The sequence below is a fragment of the Orbicella franksi genome, chromosome 8 (genome assembly GCF_964199315.1).
Source record: "Orbicella franksi chromosome 8, jaOrbFran1.1, whole genome shotgun sequence".
Lineage (NCBI taxonomy): Eukaryota > Metazoa > Cnidaria > Anthozoa > Scleractinia > Merulinidae > Orbicella > Orbicella franksi.
The window spans coordinates 20,458,930-20,477,954 of NC_138152.1; the positions used below are offsets into that span (position 1 = coordinate 20,458,930).

A 19,025-nucleotide genomic window follows, 5' to 3' on the forward strand; every position below is an offset into this window, starting at 1 on the left:
TTAAGGCAAAGCAGTATTTATTTTGAGCTATTACATAAATATTTTGACTCCTTTTGCAGTAAATATAACTAATAATTTCACATACATATTCGACTCAAACTCCACAAACAGTACAACTGGGCTGCCTGTGGCAAAAATTCCCGAAGTTGGTTATGATTTAGACAGTATGAAAGTACAGTTAATGACAGAGCGTGAAAGTTAAAAACTTTAGGATTTCTTTTATGTTTTCCTTTTACATCAACAAATTTAAAGTTAAAAATTTAGTTTTGAACCCAAAGAACAGTAATAAAAGTTTCAAAAAAATCCTCAAACACTTCAAAAGATCTGCAGCAATAGGCCACATTCGTATTCTCGGAGTCGGACTGGAACTAGCTTGCAGTGGAGGCTCATTCATTTGGAGACTCCCAGCATTAGCCTCAGTTGCAAGCTAGTTCCAGTCCATTATCAAGAATACGAAAATGGTATATTTGCAGTTACTCTTCATCACAAAATTTGATGCCTAATATATTCAATTGAACTACCCGTTACCGTAATAACCATTTTCGAATTCTCGGTATTGGACTGGAACTAGCTTGCAACTGAGGCTAATGCAGGGAGTCCTTTCAAATGCAAATGACAATCATATCTTTAGAATGATATTCTCCCGCATGAGCCTCTATTGCATGCTAGTTCCAGTCCAATACCGAGAATACGAAAATGGTCTATTACGTTGCGTGAGAAATGCTTGTTTCGTTTAAAATTGCGAATCTGCACAAGTGGTTCTCTAATTGTCGGCTGTTCGCTGATAGACCACTACCGTTATTGTGCTCTCCTTTTCGTTTATAAGGAAAACAATTCATTATGTTTGACTTAAAAATACCTCAAATTGTACGTGAGCGAGGGTCAACTCACGAAAAATTGGCCGGGCACGTGATCCAATTGTTAAATAGTCTGTAACAATTATAAGCTGTCTTTTTATCATATTCTAAATGGCATCCACAAAGATGCTGTAGCTTTAAGCTTATTTTGTAAACAATTTTTTGTGCTCTCCTTTTCGTTGATAAGGAAAACAATTAATTATGTTTGGCTTAAAAATACCTCAAATTGTACGTCAGCGAGGGTCAACTCACGGAAAATTGGCCGGGCACGTGATCCAATTGTTAAATAGTCTGCAACAATTATAAGCTGTGTTTTTATCATTTTCTAAATGGCATCCACAAAGAAGTTGTGGCTTTAAGCTTATTTAGCAAACAAATTTTCAATATAGTTCAAGACGCAATTTTATCAAGTGTGAATCAATAACCACAAGTGGCTCGGCTTATCCAGATTGTAGTTAGTAAAATTTAGCTTCCTCCAGTAGTTGTGGCTTAAGATTCCCCATGTGATTTTAAATTCAGAGTCCCAAGGCCTATTAATCATCCTTCTTGGAAGATGCTTCCTCTGCCGTTCTGACAACACAATGCCGAGGAAACCAGCCCTTTTCTTTGCCGACGACTTCATCTGTGTTTTCTGTACACAAACACCATAAAATAAAGTTCAGAATTAAGTCAGCTTCATCACTCAAGAGAAATTAGCACATATATGTACAACTTGGAAAAAGGATCGGTGTGCCAGAGGAGAACTTAAAATACTCAATTTGATGTGGCAGTTGAAATTGTTCCCATAAACACTTATTTATACGAAACTGTCCCAGCTACTGTCTACTTTCACTGCAGCTGCATTTCCGCTGTTGATCTTTCAGGGTACAAAATTGGAGCCGAGTCCGACCCCAGTCACGTCTAAATAAATGTACAGCCAAGGCAGCTATTTCTTTTGCCGTTGGCATAGCTGCTCTGTTACCGGGCAAAACGCGCGTGGACCGTGGTCAAGCCAATGACGACAGACGTATTGATTTTGCTGTCAATCGGAGGTAACCGCGCACGTGAACTTGGTTCGCGACTTTTCCCCGCGCTTTGAAGGTTGTAATGCAAGATGTGATTGGTTCATCACGGTGTTTAGGTGCATTGTGATTGGCCAGATTTGATTACTGTCACTATTTATGGTTAAACGAGAAAACTTACCGGCAGATGGTGAATTAGAGCGTAACTTTTCACCATAAAGCCATCGCCTGTCAACAAAACAGAATTTACAATGAACTTGAAGACGGAGAGCAGGAGAGATGACATGAAGGACTTCGAAGCTTCACGCAATTAATGCTCAGCTGGCGAGGGGTAATAAGCTGTGATATTCTTTGTCGCTTCATGATTTGTTAACTAAGCTTACCAGAGAAATCATAACGAAAGGTGTATCTTGAAAAATGTGAACCTAAATTTCTCAATTTTCGTCTTTATCTTCTTTGTTACTCTTGTTGGTGTATTAAGTCCTTAGAGTTTATTTCAGGAGAAAGTTAAGGTCATTCCACTGAACCAGAACCTGCACTGAGATTTTTGTGAAACTTTGCCTATTGATTGTTTATATTATAGCAACTTAAATTTTGAAATAAAAATGAGGGGTCCCCATGTTCGTTTAGGAGCAACAGCACCTTGTTTATACCCAATAAATCCTTATAATAGCACCATGATTGTAGTCATGATTGCTTACTAAATTCACATTTCCGACGACTGTTTTTTGTTCTACACTGAGAATTGGTTCATATTTATTTGACACAGAGAAATTTATTACTCAATTCAAAACAACACAAAAAAATGATAGGTCACCATACTCGTTTGCGAGAAAATGACGATTTACCTCTATGGCGAGCTCCAGTCGTAAAGAAAAAGCCGCCATTTTTTAATGCGCACGCGCTAATTACGCGTAAAATTATGCGCAGTAGGGATGCGCAATGCAATACTAGGGAATGACCTTAATTGACTTAATATGCAGGGGCTTCATGAACGTTTTCACTAAGAAGGCAAATGGTTTTCAGACAGGCAAAGCTGTTCGAGCTGAACTTTCTTACAAAAAACTCTCCTCTAGATGGCCAAAGAAAGCAGGCAAAATCTTCCTCACAGCCGCGCAATTTTCTCGGTGACTAGCCCTTATTGAAAGTTGCATAAGTGATGGTCCAAAGCAATCTATGTGTGCCACTAGGAGTTACTATGCTGTATTGCCACCGCAAAAGCCATGATTTTTGAGCTGTTTTAGTTTGTAAATGGACACCATTTTACCATATTGCTCTAAAATTAGGTACAATAAACCATAAAAAAGAACGTATTTTGATAAACGTCTTTTCATTCAGCCAGGTTTTCACCTTCAAATGAAACAGAGAGCTACAGAACTAAGAATACACGATTTATTACTAATTAAACAGACCGAAACTGAATGAGAAGGAAGACGACAATCTTAATAATAACTTTATTTAAGTGTCAAATTTATTTAGCTCCTGTAAATGTGCTAATTGGGGACACTGTAAATAAATAAACAAATATTTCAAATATAACATAAACTATTAAGAATCCTAACTGGTAGGAGGCTGACCAGTTGGCTATTTACACAATGCGGTCAAAGAGTTGAACTCGGGACTACCGAGAACAAATCCAGACAGCGGTAGGGCGGAGGATTTGAACCAGGGACCTCCAGGTTTCAAATCCAGCGCCCTAAACCACTCGGCCACGCCGCCTCCAAAATCTTGGTCTAAAGCAGAGTCAGGAATCGAAGAACCGGGTGTCCTGGTAGCACACCCCACCAAAAAATTAAGCAAAGAGTACCTCCCCTTGAAGTGAGACTTAACATTGTTAAGGCAATATGCAATCAGTGAAATAAACTCTGAAAAGTAGAGGATTAATTCTAAACTAATTTGGAGTGTTAGAACTCAAGCGAACTTGACAATTGGATCAATGTTGTTTTCAGTTTTCAGCTCGAATCTCGCCGAGCTCAAAGAACTTTTTCTTAATTTCCGTTGTGGTCCAATTTCCCTTCCGCCCAGAAGGAAATACTTGGGTTTTCTGCTTGGGTTGATTTCCCTCACTTCAAATTACTTAACGCCTAGTCCACACTACTCCGGAGAAATTTTAAAACGGCGTTTCCACTCTGAGAACGCATCAAATACTTTCCGTCCACACCACGCTGGAGAAATTTGAAAACGTAGCAATCGCCAGTCATTTTGGGTTTGTTTAACGTCAAAGTTTTCGAAAAACCCCCCGTTTCCGTCCACACTAAAACGTTAAGCCTGCGTTTCCAAATTCCTCCAGTTTGAAGAGTGTTTTCGAAAAGCTCCGTTTTCGTGACGGATTAGTGTGGACGGTAGGTCTTACCGCAGAAATAAAGCTCCGTTTTCAAATTTCTCCGGCGTCTTGTGAACGGGGCCTAAGATTCCATCTTTCAATGACGGTACTACATGGCAACATTGCATTCACAATTATACAATGAAACAAACGTACGCTCTCCATCGTGTCACTAAGACAATTTCTCCAAGGTGTAGCTTCATGCGAGGCTCTTCTGACCATGGAGTCGATATGCATGTCCTAAGTCCTTCACGCCAAGCTATTATGCTTCCATTATAGAATTTTATCACCGAACAACAAATCTAAACACAATGGGAAACAAACTGAGTTCATTTATTATGGGTAGTGAAACCTCAAAATTACATCGTGCACTTAAGACAAAAACTGACCACAGAAATTCACTTGATTGCCCTAATGACACACAGAGAAAAAACAGTCAATTAGCAAAACAGAACATTAGCCTCCCCCCAAAGCAATCTCAGGTCTTTTTGTCATCTCGTCTACCTCGTCAGGACCAAGATCCGGCTGAGACCCAGCAAGTATGTCAACATCAAAAAGTTCAAGCCCAGGTTTAACACGGACAGACTGAAGGACACAAGAACAAGACGGATGTACTACGAGGCACGAGGAGGAGGTTAGAGGAGAACAGAGAAGCGGAGAGAGAAGAGATGGAGGAGTTGTGGGAGACACAGAGGAAGGCATACGTGGAGTCAGCGGAGGAGGTCCTTGGGTTCCGCAAAGGCAAGAGTAAGCCCTGGATCAGCCAAAGAGGATACGGAACAGGATCAGGGAACAGTAAAGGCAGAACGATAAGGAGGTGAAGGGCAGCGTGAGAGAGGATAAGAGGAAGTGGATGACAGAGAAGGCCCAAGCAGCACAGACAGCAGTAGAGAACGGGAGAGCTAAGGGGCTGTATGACAACACCAGACAACCGAGCAGCAGGGGGCCGAGGAAGACGGAGGCAATAACCAAGAAGGATGGGAAACTTCTCAGACTGAGAGTGAGAGACAGCATGGTGGAGGAAGTGGACAGTTTCACCTACCTGGGGGCGCAGGTGACGAAGGACGGAGGAGCAACATTGGGCATCAATAAGAGGACAGTGCTGTTGTATGCAAGCTTCAACAGGCTCAACAAGATCTGGCGCGCAAAACACATCAGCAGGAAGACAAAGGCAACGCTTTTCAAGACGCTAGTGCTTCCAGTGCTTCTCTGCGGCTGTGAAACGTGGAAAATGACAAAGGGAGAAGAAAAGAAGCTTGACATCCTCCAGACCAAGTGCCTCACAAGAATCTTCTGCATCAGATGGCAGCAGCATGTGCCAAATAAGGAAGTGCTGGAGAAAGCGAGAGCAGATCCAAGAAGTGAGGAGGTGAGAAGGAAGAGGTGGTGCTGGATTGCACATGTCCTGAGGAAAGAAGTGAAAAACGCCTGTGCTGTTGCCCTGGGATGGAAGCCGGAGGGAAAGAAAAGCAGAGGCAGACCCAAAACTACGTACCTGGCGTCGCACTGTAGAGAAGGAGACAGACAGGTCTACAAGGATGGAACACATGAATAAGAGCAAGACAGGCAGCAAATAACTCCCAGCAGTGGAGGGAAGATGTCTGGGCCTTGTGCGCCTCCTGGCGCGAAGAGGTTTAACTAACTTTAACTTCAGGTCTCTTTGTCATACGGGAAGAGGCAAGAATGTCTCAAATATATTAACTCCGAGGCGTGATCCGTACTGACTGCTCCACTAAAAGATGATGTTTATAAATTTTATTGAAATTCTTATATTCTAATTAGCAGCTGTGATTTTAAATTGTAATTCGTAATAATTCTTGTATTGTCTTTTAATTGTAATTAGTAATTGTAATTTTATGGAATGATTTTACTTATCTTTTTAAATTTTGCTTTCCACACGGCCCCACAAGCTTGCAACTTTAATCCTCACCGTGTTTTTGAGCAGCTTTCGATGGGTTCACAACTTGGTCAGGGGACTCTTTACAACTAACATTGGCAGCCTACGTGTAGCCGTACCCAGTCCTCGTAAGAAGGGGACATCTATGCGTAGGGCTGCACATTTGGTAATTTATGGTGTCAAATCTCATTGAAGCCTTTACTTCCTTTTGCAAGCTTTCCTTGCCACTATGACTAAATTATTGTAAGATCCTCACTCTTCAAACAAATTCAGTTTGCCCATTAAATGTTCATCTCAAATGGCGTGATTTCAGTTGAAATTTTAACTTACCGTTCTTTCTCTTTTTAATTTCTTTTGCTGTAATTGTTCCCTCTGGTAAAAGCAATGAAAAACAATAACAACAAAAAATCACACCACACATTATACAGTCAAATCTCTCAACTATGGGGACAAAGGAAAGTGGCTGTTGTAGAAACTCGAAAGCTTTGCTACTTTGGCTGTTGCACACTGACTCAAATTGAACATATAGCTGTATAATCTCTATCATTACGTTTTCTATAGTTTTTTATGTCTTACCTTTCTTTTGTACCTGAATAGTGTGAATAAAAGATTGTTGTGTTGTTGTAGAGAAGTGGATGTTATGGGGAGTTAGAGGTTTAATATTAGACCTTTTTCGCAAGTGCGACATTTTTATCTTTAAAAAATGCTAATTGTAGCATGTAAATAAATAGGCGTGATCAAAATATATCAATAAAAACAGAAACCAAACAGAAACAGAGAGCAGCTATTCGCAGTATGGATCAAGTTTCATGACCTTTTACAATATAACATGGGGTTTTGTATTCACCGTTTGCCAGTCGTTCATGAACTGGACGTTGTCAACAGTTTGTTCTAACAGCTGGGATACACACATACATTGATTTCTTAGTTTTTAATAAAACGGTACAAAATGAGAGTGCCCGCACAACTTTAAGGATGATGTGGTTTCTATGCTTCAATTTTCATGGGTACGCTTACTTTAAAAGAGGCATTTATCACTGGAAGGTGGCATAATCAAGGAGATATGATGTGCACATGTATGTACATTGAAAGTGACAAAGAGAAAATACATTAACATACTGTGAGAGTGTACTGATCGCATCCATCAATAACAGGCCACGTGATTCCATCCCCAACATAATCTTTCCTTAGTGTTATGACCTAAAACACAAGTGTAAATATTATGGAACTGCACAAGGGATCACAGTCAGCTTTGTAGCATTTTCTACATTAAAAATAGTAACAAAAATGTGGGTCAATTATGCCTCAGGGACAATTTTGCTTTCAAGGATCAATTGACACACATCACATTAGAGCAGTTTTCAGTTGAGTGTTGTAAAACCAAAACCACATTAATCACTCCCTGGCCAATCACAAATGACACAGACAATACAGTCAACTAATCAAAACTTGAATAAGTATTTACACGTTGTTAATGTAAAGCACAGGAAAACATGTGTGAAGTCACTATAATTTGATGTGGTTTTACTTCTGATTGGTTGAAAAAGTGGTGTGAGTTCTTTATGCTGATCATGTAGCATAGTAAGTACAAAACCAATATTTCTTTTTGACACTCAGATGAAAACTGCTCTATGTAATAGCTCAATTGTAAAGCATGTAAAGAAAGTCCTGTCAGATGACCCAGGACTAGTGGATTTTCTAGTTGGGCTGGTAGATTCTGTACGTAGCCTGCCCAATGGGAAAAAGTTATAATAAGTTTCTTGGGAAAATGTTTGAGCAAATTTAAATTACAGAAGAAATGAGAGAAAGAAACTTTTTGGGAGCTAGTGAGAATGACTTTAATCTAGTACATCACAATAGACCAATTTGATATATTAAAATTCAGCTAAAACAATAGACCTCAGTGCGAGGCTCTGGGGAATAACTACAGAGTTTGTGGGGTTTATTCCCCAGGGCCTTGTGCTGAGGTCTATTGTGTTATTCTGAATTTTAATATATGGAAAATTGGTCTGTTAGAGCTTGCCGAAGGGCAAGCCAGAAAATTTGTTTTCTTTGCACCCTGTTATTCATTTAATGTTGTAACAATTCTAAAATCCCCCAGATGTACATCCATCAGGTATGTAGAGCTCCACTAGCATGGACGCCACTGATTTAACAGTGAAGATAAGGATCTCTACCTGCTTGAAATTTTCTTTCCAACCAAAGTCATAAGGGTATGTAAATGTTTTTCCATCAGGGTGGGGTCTGTTGGCCTAAAATAGGAAGACAATACACCTAGGTCAAGCCTGCACAAGTGACCACATAGACTACAGCTTGCCATGTTATTCAATGCTAATGGAGATTTGACATCAAACAATCAAACCACTCTCGATGATTTTATTACGATTGAGTTGAATACCTCCATTTGATGAAGCAAAAAGAAAAAAGTCTTAAAAGTGTTGACTAGCTAATTTTTGCTCTAACTTGCTCCTTTACCTTTCTCACTTGAGGAACTACTAAAGAGAAAAACTAAAAGGATATTTTCCTTAAAGTAGGTAATGTTAGTATTCATTGAACAGCTGTCATTCCAGCCACAATGTAAAAATGTTAAGTAACTTAATCCAAAAAGATCAACTGCAAATTACATGTAGTGTAATAGTAATAGTAATAGTAATAGTAATAGTAATAGTAATAGTAACAGTAACAGTGACAGTGACAGTGACAGTGACAGTGACAGTCATAGTAATAGTAATAGTAATAATAGTAATAGTAATAGCAATAGCAATAGCAATAGTAATAGCAATAGCAATAGCAATAGTAATAGCAATAGCAATAGCAATAGTAATAGTAATAGCAATAGCAATAGCAATAGTAATAGTAATAGTAATAATAGTAACAGAAATAGTAATAGCAATAGCAATAGCAATAGCAATAGTAATAGTAATAGTAATAGTAATAGTAATAGTAATAGTAATAGTAATAGTAATAGTAATAGTAATAGTAATAGTAATAGTAATAGTAATAGTAATACACGTAGTAATAGTAATAGTAATGGTAATAGTTAATAGTAATAGTTAATAGTAATAGTAATAGTTAAACACTTAAAAGGCCAAAGGCTAACAAACTTGTGGCCCTCAGAAAATAAAACTATGAATACAAATATATAAATAAATATAATAAAAGTTAAAAACCTAAAATTTTGAGAGATGCGAGTATATTAATTTCAATAAGATTAAAAACTTAAATTTAAGTGTCTGAATTTCAGTACATTAGATGTCCTAAATAGTGAAATCAATGTAAAGTAAACAGCTTATCAGACCTTTTCAACTATCCATGCTTCTATTGCTGTCTGGTTTGTTAATATTCCCTTGATCTGAAACAGAGAGAGGGATTTGTTAATAAATAAACTTGCATATCATTAATAAATTATAACTAAAAACAAAACCTTGAAAAGGGGTGGAAAATGGTAGCTGTGAGACTTTGGGAGACAGCTGTGAGATTAGCGTGTTTCTTTGTGAGCCCGAGACCAAAACTTTTTCAATTTGAAGACCAAGACTATCTGGTCCTGGAAATTCAGCTAGAACACTATGTCATCATACAGCTGTATCCTACAACGAGCTAGCAGTTTTTCAAATACCAAAATGATGTGGCAGTATGTTTTGACTGTGATTCAGACAACTTAGGATGAACCTTTTCTTGGTGGAAATTTGAAAGATACATAATTAAAGTTCAATATATCAAGGGACTTCAAGACTTCCTTAGCATTCTCGTGAAAAAAAAAAAAAAAAAAAACTGAGACTGCGATGCGCACATGAGCCGTGAAATTTGACTAAAATTTTGTAAGACCCAGAGTTTTTGAATGACCATTCATCACCCCTTTTGAACCCAGAGCTTGCGTAAGCAATGTATAGGGTTTTAGTGGTGACCAGCGCAGATAATGCGCCAAGTGGTACATGTATGCAATGATGTCCCTCTGTAAACTTTTTGGAGTAATGTCTCTTTCAATTTTGATGGTTGTTTGCACAAACAGTCAGTTTTTCCATATATTAAAAAGAAAAGAAGATATGAATTGTCTTGAAGATATGAATTTTATTCCCTCATGTCAAAATTCATATCTTTGTATTGCCATCTCATATACTCTATTTACTAACTACAGAATATAATGAACACCACTGGCTTTGCGTATCACTTGCTTGTGATTTGCTGATTGCCAATCTCCGCAGAGGTTCAAAACGTTTGTTACAGAAAGTGGCTGTGTGAGGTGAGTGCAGGTACAAAGTTGGAAGGATCATTCATGTGGCCTTACAACATCACTTTCACATAGCCTTACACCTGCATTCATATCACTAAGTGGATTCTCCCCACCTGAAAAAACCACTTTGAGCCTCTCCAGAGAAAGTGTCTAATACCCTCCATACTTTGTTGCCAACAAGTTATTATAATTCTTGACTAGCACATTCTGAGAACATGTAACTATAAAACTTTGTGTGCAGGATAAAATCTTGAATGTATAATTTATGCCAGAATCAATCTGCACCTGGTAATAGAGAAGAATGCCAACTGCTATCGTGACACCCAGTGACAAACCAATGCAGAACAGAACAAGTATCACATGATAGAATGTGAATGAAACAACTGCATTACGTTGGAACACAATACGTCGATAAGGACTGCCAGACATCTAAATTTGTTGAGAAAGAAATGAACAGAGTTATTGGAGAAAAGAATAATTACAGGTAGGACATGTTCTGGGATATCAAATGTCAATTGTCAGAAGCAAGTAGTTTCAAAAAGTGTACCAAGCTATGTATTTACACATGAAAACAATGCAACAAATTTAAATTTCACAGATTTAGAAAAGTGTTCATGTGATGACGAATTCCATGATTGTGTGATGAGTGTTTGACTGTTTGTTTGCAAGTTCGTTGAGTTCCACACTTTTTAGCAAGATAAAATTCAGGATATGTTACAGAGAAGAGCTTGACAGATGCAAAATCCATCGCATGGATAAGATTTGCTTCGAACTGGCCACTTTGTGCTGTGCCGCAAACTGTGGCCTGGAGATGTTTGTCATCACATGATCACTTTTGAGAATCTGTGGCTGAAACCAATGGTGCGTATAACAGCCTGAAAAAAAAGCCCTCTCAACAGATGCCTGGGATCAATAGTATTATATGTACCTATATCTTGATTCCCAAACATCTAACATCACTTACAATAGATTATTTTTTCTAAAATTTCAGGTTTGTATTTTATACATTAGGCAATAAACATGTACTTGTCTTACCAAATAAAATTGCTGTAGGAAACATGATATTAAAATAACAGTGGTGTGTGTACATCCAATGGGAACGAAGAATAAGAACAACGTAAATGCTCTGTGATTCAAATGACCCACGCAGTTATTTATCCATGGACAGTGATGATCCATTTTCATAACACACCTGCAAATGAGAGTTTTAGTGTTAATGTTACTTCCCACCTTCACAGGTGTCTTTTGGGAAAAATTCGTACGTGCACCAGTTTCAATAAAATCCCAACAAACTATATATCAGAGGAAAGCTTAATAAATGTAGTTTACGATAAAAATACAATTTAAGGGAGTTTTTCTTTTAAAAAGTGTCAGGAGCTGGTAACGCATGAAATGGCCAAGGGTTCTTCTACTGAATTTATTGGGTATCAAATGCTGCCACACGAGCAAAATGGCTGCACAGTATCATTCACAAGGCATCAGTCAACAAAAGTGTGTCAGGCTTTTTTGATATTCTTATTGGTTGTCTAGATAATCGCATCTTAAGTTGGAGTAGCCTAAAATATGCAAGACGTGTTGAGCAAATGGATGCCACGTGAAAAATATGTTAAATATCCAAATTTCCCAACACACAGTTTTCATTTCTCATTATCCCTCGAACGTTCTGACTGACAAAATTTCACAAAAATCCATCAAATCTGCTTACCTAATAAATTCACTTAAACTCGATGTATTCCTCCCAAAATCAAATGTGAGATTTTAGCTCGTAAAGGTTCGTAAACAACGCGTGCCACACCAGGAGATTATCGCGCCTTATGAAACCGCAAACCAGTGGAACAAAAGGACCTCCTAGCGTCAATGACAGTGGATCGCGATTTCCCGCGAAAAGCATCGCATTGTACCATGTTTTCTATTTTGCTGTTGCATTGAAGGGAAAGACACTAAAACAGACAAAGTAGCCAAAGGCAAAAGAACAAATGCGCGATATCAACAATACCAAATAACATGAAATACGTGCTCCAAGATGGGCGTTTGCCACAAACATTTCCACTGGCGGTTTTGTCCATTTAAGCAATTATCATGCCTTCCTGGTTTATTAACTTTATTTGAAACTAAGTTTTTTCTAAATAAATCAGCTGCTTTTTTGAGATTTTTAAAATTTTTCTTTAAATTGTAAACTTTAGATAAAATGACTGACTTAAATTTTGTCAAGTAAAAGTCTTAGAAAAAACAATTTGAAGGTGGGTAGTAACCTAAAATTGACAGTTAGCTTCAGTGCATATAGAACATTTCGTACGATTTACAAACAAATGTTTGAAGTTATAGTACTGTAGTTTCCTAACCACTGAGCTATGGAGAGACTCACTTGATCTTATCTGGCGAGTGAACACTATGATGGATAGAGAAGAGATTTGCATGAAGCCTTAAATTGAGGTTCTTGGTACAGGAAAAAAAATCCCTCCAAAATTACATCAGTTTGCTGATAAAAGTTGCATACAGAGTGGGGTAAATTATATGCAAGTATGCATACTCACTCTTGAGTTATGAATACATAATTACTACTAAACCAGATCATAAATTAAATTAATTATTGTTTCTGACATTGTTTTAAGTACATTTTATGAATGTTAAATGTTTGATTGAGTTATTCACTTTCTTCAGCTTGTTTATAAATTTGTTCTGTTTTTGCTTGTTTGTACCTGTACATAATGCTTTTTCTTTGAAGTAAAAAATGATAAAAAATATATACATTAAAATAGAAATTAAAAGATATTTAATTACCGTTTACATTTGCTGCAGTGATGTGCTCTTGGTGCTTTGTAGCCATTGCACACAACACACTTTTGCAAAACGTCTTGCACTTCTTTGTCATCCTAGAAAAAAAGCAATGGTATGTACTGTACATGTATGTAACATCCAAGTTGTAAGAAATATTCTGTAGCTGTCTTGAGCATTGTGCATGACTTAATCAAAAATAATGGTGGCCAAAGATGACAGATTTACAGTTTTACAGTGTGTTTTACAAACTTTTCACAAACGGTTTCTTTAGTTTGTTCAAAATCCCCGAAGTTCGCTACAAACTTAGCAATTTCATTACGTCGTTGTCAATCATATCGCGAATTTGGAAATGAAGATGTGAATTTCATGTGCAGCGAAATTTGCAATTTGGAAAGTTTGAGTTGCTTGGCCCTCATTCCAGTTCTTGTCTTATTATCTTTGATTATGGCAGACTTGTCGAATTGGATGGTTACGTTAAGGGACAAAATGGACCAAAAAAACACATCTTCAGTTAATTTTATAAACACTCTCTGCAAATAAATTTACGAGTAAGCTTTAACTAAAACTTCTTACTTTGGATCAAGTTGATAAGATGTTTTCAAAGGAACTAAGCTTACCTTTAGGTGCTTGCTGATGTATCAAGTACTGTAGATTTCCTAAAGGAAGAATTGCCATTGCCAATTAGAGGGAAGAGAGCAGAGGGAAGAACAATCGATTGAACGTCTTAACCCAACCAAGAAAAGAATGCAGTCGAATGTGGAAATGTGCCAGGCAAATTGTAACAACGTGGTACTTGAATGAATTACTGCTTACACAGGCCGCGTGCAATTCATTTTTATTGTCAGAACTTAAACTTGGACTTGAATGGTGCCGTTTTCTCTTTTTAATCTTTTTACTCTCGCATTTGCATTTTCTCCGTCGGTAATCATCGTTTATTTCTGAAATGTAAATTATTTGAGAGGTACAGGGGAACTCCATCATCACAGACTGATGGCGTGATTTGTGTCTGGTTTTCAGTAGAAATGTAAATACAAATGTTAACAACACAACATCGAAATGTTCTGTGTTTTAGTGCTATTTCTAGAATGATGTATATCCTGAAAGAAAAACTCTTTTTTAAGTCAGATAAATTTTTTATGTACACATACACTGTAAAATACTTTTAAACCACTATGCATGGAAGTGACATGACATGAATTGTATGCTATTTTTAGGCAAGTGTCGGCAGTACACCTGGAGGCGCACAAGAATGGCAGAGTTGGAGGAGAGACAGCTCACGTGGCAGGAAGTGAAGCGCACTGCTCAAAATAGTGTCAGGTAGTGGGCACTAGTGGACGACCTATGTTCCAACAGGAATGAAGAGGATCGAGTGAGTGAGTGAGTGAGTGAGTGAGTCAGGGCACATCTGGGAAATTTTACAAAAGGACCAATGCACTTCACATTTTAGCAAAGTACAAATTACTGAAAACTAGTAATTCCATATCGACATAACCACAATGTCTGAAGAAATTCTGTGACATTCCAGACATGATTGTGCCCAGACCTTGGAAGATAGCCATGATCTCTGCTCGCAACGAATTTTGCAACTTCCCAACAACGTTAGGCGTGAAATTCACAACTTTGTTTCGAAGTTCACGATTTGATTGACAACTATGTAATGAAACTCCCCAGTTCAGAGCAAATTTCAGGAATTTCAAACAAGCTTCAAACAATGTTTGTCAAAAGTTTTGTGAAATGCACTGTAAGAGAAAGAGAGATATCATGAGTTAAATTATAGACGAACACGTTATCACAGTTTTAGAATTAGGCCATCTTAACGGGTACTGTATGTAGGCAACACACAAGAGAAATTAAAGTTTTTGTATGAGAATCTGATGGTAAACAATTTCTTTAAAGTCAATTCTCAACAATTTATGAATGGCAAAGTCAAGATGCTAAATTAAAGGATTGCATTGACAAAATTCGATAAAGGAGAGTAATTTTCAATAACTTTCTCTATGAGTTTCTTTTCTGTACAGTACATTTATTGTGGCATAAAGTTGTAAGCTGTGTGCAAGTTTGCTTTAAAAAATATATAGACAAATGTATGGGAAATTAAAAGCTTCAACTGGGCACTTTATAGCAAAGCTACATCCATCAACTTTAGTTAATGCAATCTTTTGCCTGATATCTTAACTTCACCATTCATAAATTGTTTAGAATTAAATTTTCACTAAAATTCAGTATTTGCCATGAAATTTCATACAAAAACTGTAATTTCTGACACTGTTGACTAACTGTCAACATGGCTTCCAGAACCGTGATAAGGTCTATTGAAATAGCAGGAGCTTTGACATCCACAGCACTGTTAAAGCAGTGGCCATGTTGTTTTGTTTAAACTTACCGCTCTCCAACCCAAAGGCAGATGGCCTGGCCCAAGGTAGATTGATTTCAGAAAGTAATTCATTATCAGAAACATCCAAGTAAGAAAAAAAGCCAAGTGAATCACGCTTGCAATGGACGTCCACGGAGGAAACCATAGTAAGGTGCAGTAAAGTCCACAAAGAAACAGCGTGATAATAATTGATAAGGCCACAAGGGGACCCCAGTGACAGATACCTCCGCTCATCATGAAACGAAATGAGCATCAAACAGACACCATGGAATACAACCAGAAATACAAACGCAAAACTCCCAAGTAACACGCAGTTCTGTCCTGTCCTCACAAGCGCGTGTCCTAATGTACTAGGCCTCCTTTTAGGAATACTTTTTCGAGAACTTTTGGCTAAACTCAAAAACTTTTCCGAAGCCCGGCCAAAACAGCAAGGCTCAACCAAGACATCCCGAGATTCATTTCGAGTTTGTCCTCGTCCCAGAGTGTCCCCCAGCGTCCTTCTTTCGGTGCGGAAATTCAAAATGGCGGTTGTTGGAGAGTGACGCAGTGTACGATCGAAATGGCGGGAATTCCTTCTGCTGAGGTAGCTTCCCAGGTGCCGTTCTATGATTTGTGTTCCTTGTTGGAAAAGATAGCAGTTACGTCAGGAACTGAAAAGAAGAAGAAGATTTTGGCCACGTTCGTCAGTTCTTGGAGGGATGCACACGGAAAACTCCATGGGGCTTCCAAAACAGTTGAGTATGGTCTTTCAATTTGTGGTCCCGTTAACTTTAAATTTCCTTAGTGGTGAAACGCATAGTTAGGGGAAATTTGTTTTTAAAGAGGATACCTATGATAATTTTGCACCCCTAGCTAGTAAGGCTAGTACAAGACGGTACACTGTATGCTGCAAAGACTTGCGGCTGAACACAGGAATTCCAGGAAGGAATTGCACTACTGCGCTAAAATGCGCTCTGGGTAGCATTATTACCAATTTTGTTGGCCTAAAAAGCACTCCAGTTAGTTTAAGCTAGATAAAAGAATTGTACCCTTCAAAATTTAATAGGTGCTATATGACAATTCTATGTAGCTGCATGTTTGCAAGAGATGTCTGCCACATAACTGCCACAAGGGGGGGAGCAACCTCTTTCCCAGGGTCTCTCATCTTTCCGCCCCCTGGAGTGAGTGAAGAGAGACCCTGGTTGGGTCTGGTCACGTGTTTCCCAGAATCTGGGAGATGACAATTAAATTATTGAGAGGATGGGCGGCCTAGTAGGAATTTTGTCTATACTTAGCCCACGGGAGTGCGGGATGTGTTGTCACCAAAGTAAACCAAGAACGATATGATGTTCTGCGGTAATGTCCGGCGCTAATATTCTGCAAACGCCGAGGAAAACACATCCATCATCTGATAGCGGAAATCCAAGTCGCTGAAGGTTGTATGGTTCAGTGAAGGACATTACAAATTGTAAAAATCTCCTCAAGAAGGTGAATGGAGAATGGCACACCGTGGCCAAAGCTGTGTATGGAAGATGTTTGACTCATCTTTACCTCAGAATGAAGTGTAGGTCTTGTTACCGGCGATTAAATAATTTTAGAGAATTCAGGGCCTTTTAAGGTTACAGTATACCTTCAGATCGGCAATTTTCTTCAAATTTGGATTTTTGGTTCAAAGTAATGGTCGAAGAGTAATCTCTAATTTCTGAAAACAAAATTGAAAAAAACGCGGGAATATATGGATACCACGAATTGGCTGGCTACTCAGATCCAAGCATTTTTCGTATTAGATGTAATTCTATTAAGTTATAAGTAAACATGGACCACGGAAAACTCTGTTTACCAGTTCGAAAAAGCGAAGAACGAATGAAAACACATCAATGAGTGAAGAAGCGAAAGTTGGCCTCGCGGATGAAGCTATAGCTATCGTATCAAGCAGGCAAAAAGATCGAGTCAAGAGTAGAGAAAGATTCTGTAAAAGTTTGGGAACTTGACAGCTATAACAGTGACGTGTACATTGACTCTTTTGTTGAGTCCGATACCGATGAATTGCCCAACTCATTGAGATCCATTGGAATATTATCCATGCACATTTGTTCCGCCGCGCTTTCTTTTGTTCAGTTTGTTCTCGTCGCCCAGCCACTCTAGCGTTCGTATCCTTTTTCGTCTTCCCCATTTTGCCAGACCAGCTTCAAGAAAAACCGAGCTACAGAAAAATTATCTCTCCGCCTTGAGCGCATTCCGAAACTCAAGGGTTTTTTCAAGATTCACCCGTAAATTTCACCGCGAGTTAATGGTAGTAAATTTTCCAAGCGCTGATTGGCTCAGTGATCTGAGAACCCAGTTGAAGGCGTTTGTGGGCAGAGTTTGTTTGCGAAGCAAGAGATTTTCCTTAGCGCTGTTTTCTCAAATAAATTTTTTCGCTTGAAGCAGACACTTTAAAGAGTTACAACTCAAAGGGGATTTGTTTGATTGCCCTCAAATTTGGACAGTAGCTAGATTAACATATAAAAAACAAAAACGTGTCTGCGAATTGTTTATTTCGAAATATTTTTTCTCCGAGAGCAATTTTTGTACGATCACTTCACATTTTTTAAGTCCTATTTTGAAAATGTTCTGTAACTTTTTACTGCAATTGAATGTGGCAAAACGCAGACATGCTTTTTTAGCGCTTTTTGTCCTGAAACCGGGGAAAAAAATAAATTGGCGAAAAACAAAATTCGCTTTGACTTGTAGCTTCCAAAAGGTGATTAGGACGCTCGCATTTAGTGGCCGTGAAAAAAATCGGCACTTCATTTTATTTCAAAATTTTTGGTATGGTTTGATAGCCAGCTCTATAAGCTTTAATTTGATATAGGGGTTTAGGTATCTACAGCTTAAACCGAACGCGCTACATCGCTTGGACGTGAGACACCCCTGAAGGTATACGGTAACCTTAATTGATCACTGAAAGCCAAAGTCACTTCGAAAGGAGCGAAAGGGTGAAAAGATTTATTGAAGTTTCACCGCGCCGTCAGCAACCCGAACTTTGCAGAGCACGAAGGATAGAACGGACTCGTCGCGGTATGCATTTCGCCGTCGTTGCTGATAAAATGGATTTATCTTCAACCAATAGGAGGCTAGAAAATGAAAAATATAATTTTTATTGTGTCGTTAATAAATTAGTGTACGAGACGCCAACGGTTCGAGAGAATTGTGCACATTTTCATTTAATTTTCGATCTCTCAACCTTTCTTTGCTTTAAGCGTGTTTCTGAGGGGCACTTTTTATGCTGTGTTATTAGATCAGAAATGGAAATTATAAGTAGAGCAAAGTCGCTTGATTGTGTTACAATATATTTTTAGAGGTCGTAGGTCTGCATGGTTTCCTGCTGTTAACTGCACATCACTTCTCAAAGTTTGACACCTCTGTAATTTGCCATGCCGTGCTTATACTTTGTTTAGGTTCATTTCTATTGCAAGATATGTTTTAAGGCTCTAAGTATTGGCTCTCCAGGGACAAAGATTAAAATATTCCGTGAACATATTGCTTTCTTGCATTCTATATTGTGATGCCGCAGGTGACGCCGGGCCTGACTATTTGATTAGA

General features: G+C 38.2%; 2 protein-coding genes across 4 annotated transcripts in view; one reads left to right on the top strand and one right to left on the bottom strand.

Moving 5' to 3' along the window:
- On the bottom strand, positions 1 to 15,698 carry LOC145494590 (palmitoyltransferase ZDHHC6-like). Its single transcript, XM_081474107.1, has 11 exons — positions 15,471 to 15,698; positions 13,091 to 13,182; positions 11,345 to 11,501; positions 10,595 to 10,738; positions 9,377 to 9,430; positions 8,256 to 8,330; positions 7,198 to 7,278; positions 6,409 to 6,450; positions 4,338 to 4,483; positions 2,040 to 2,086; positions 1 to 1,488 (listed from the first exon to the last, which is right to left on the bottom strand). Exons 1-11 carry the CDS (start codon positions 15,696 to 15,698, stop codon positions 1,391 to 1,393), a joined length of 1,164 nt encoding a protein of 387 aa, XP_081330233.1. The 3' UTR covers positions 1 to 1,390.
- A 316-nt stretch (positions 15,699 to 16,014) lies between these two features.
- Positions 16,015 to 19,025, top strand: part of LOC145494586 (DNA ligase 4-like) — a 31,047-nt gene continuing 28,036 nt past the window's right edge. For all 3 annotated transcript variants that reach the window (XM_081474097.1, XM_081474101.1, XM_081474102.1), the window contains exon 1: positions 16,015 to 16,194. In XM_081474097.1, the coding sequence (XP_081330223.1) occupies positions 16,021 to 16,194 (174 nt within the window). In that variant the 5' untranslated portion in view covers positions 16,015 to 16,020. The remainder of the gene's footprint in view (positions 16,195 to 19,025) is intronic.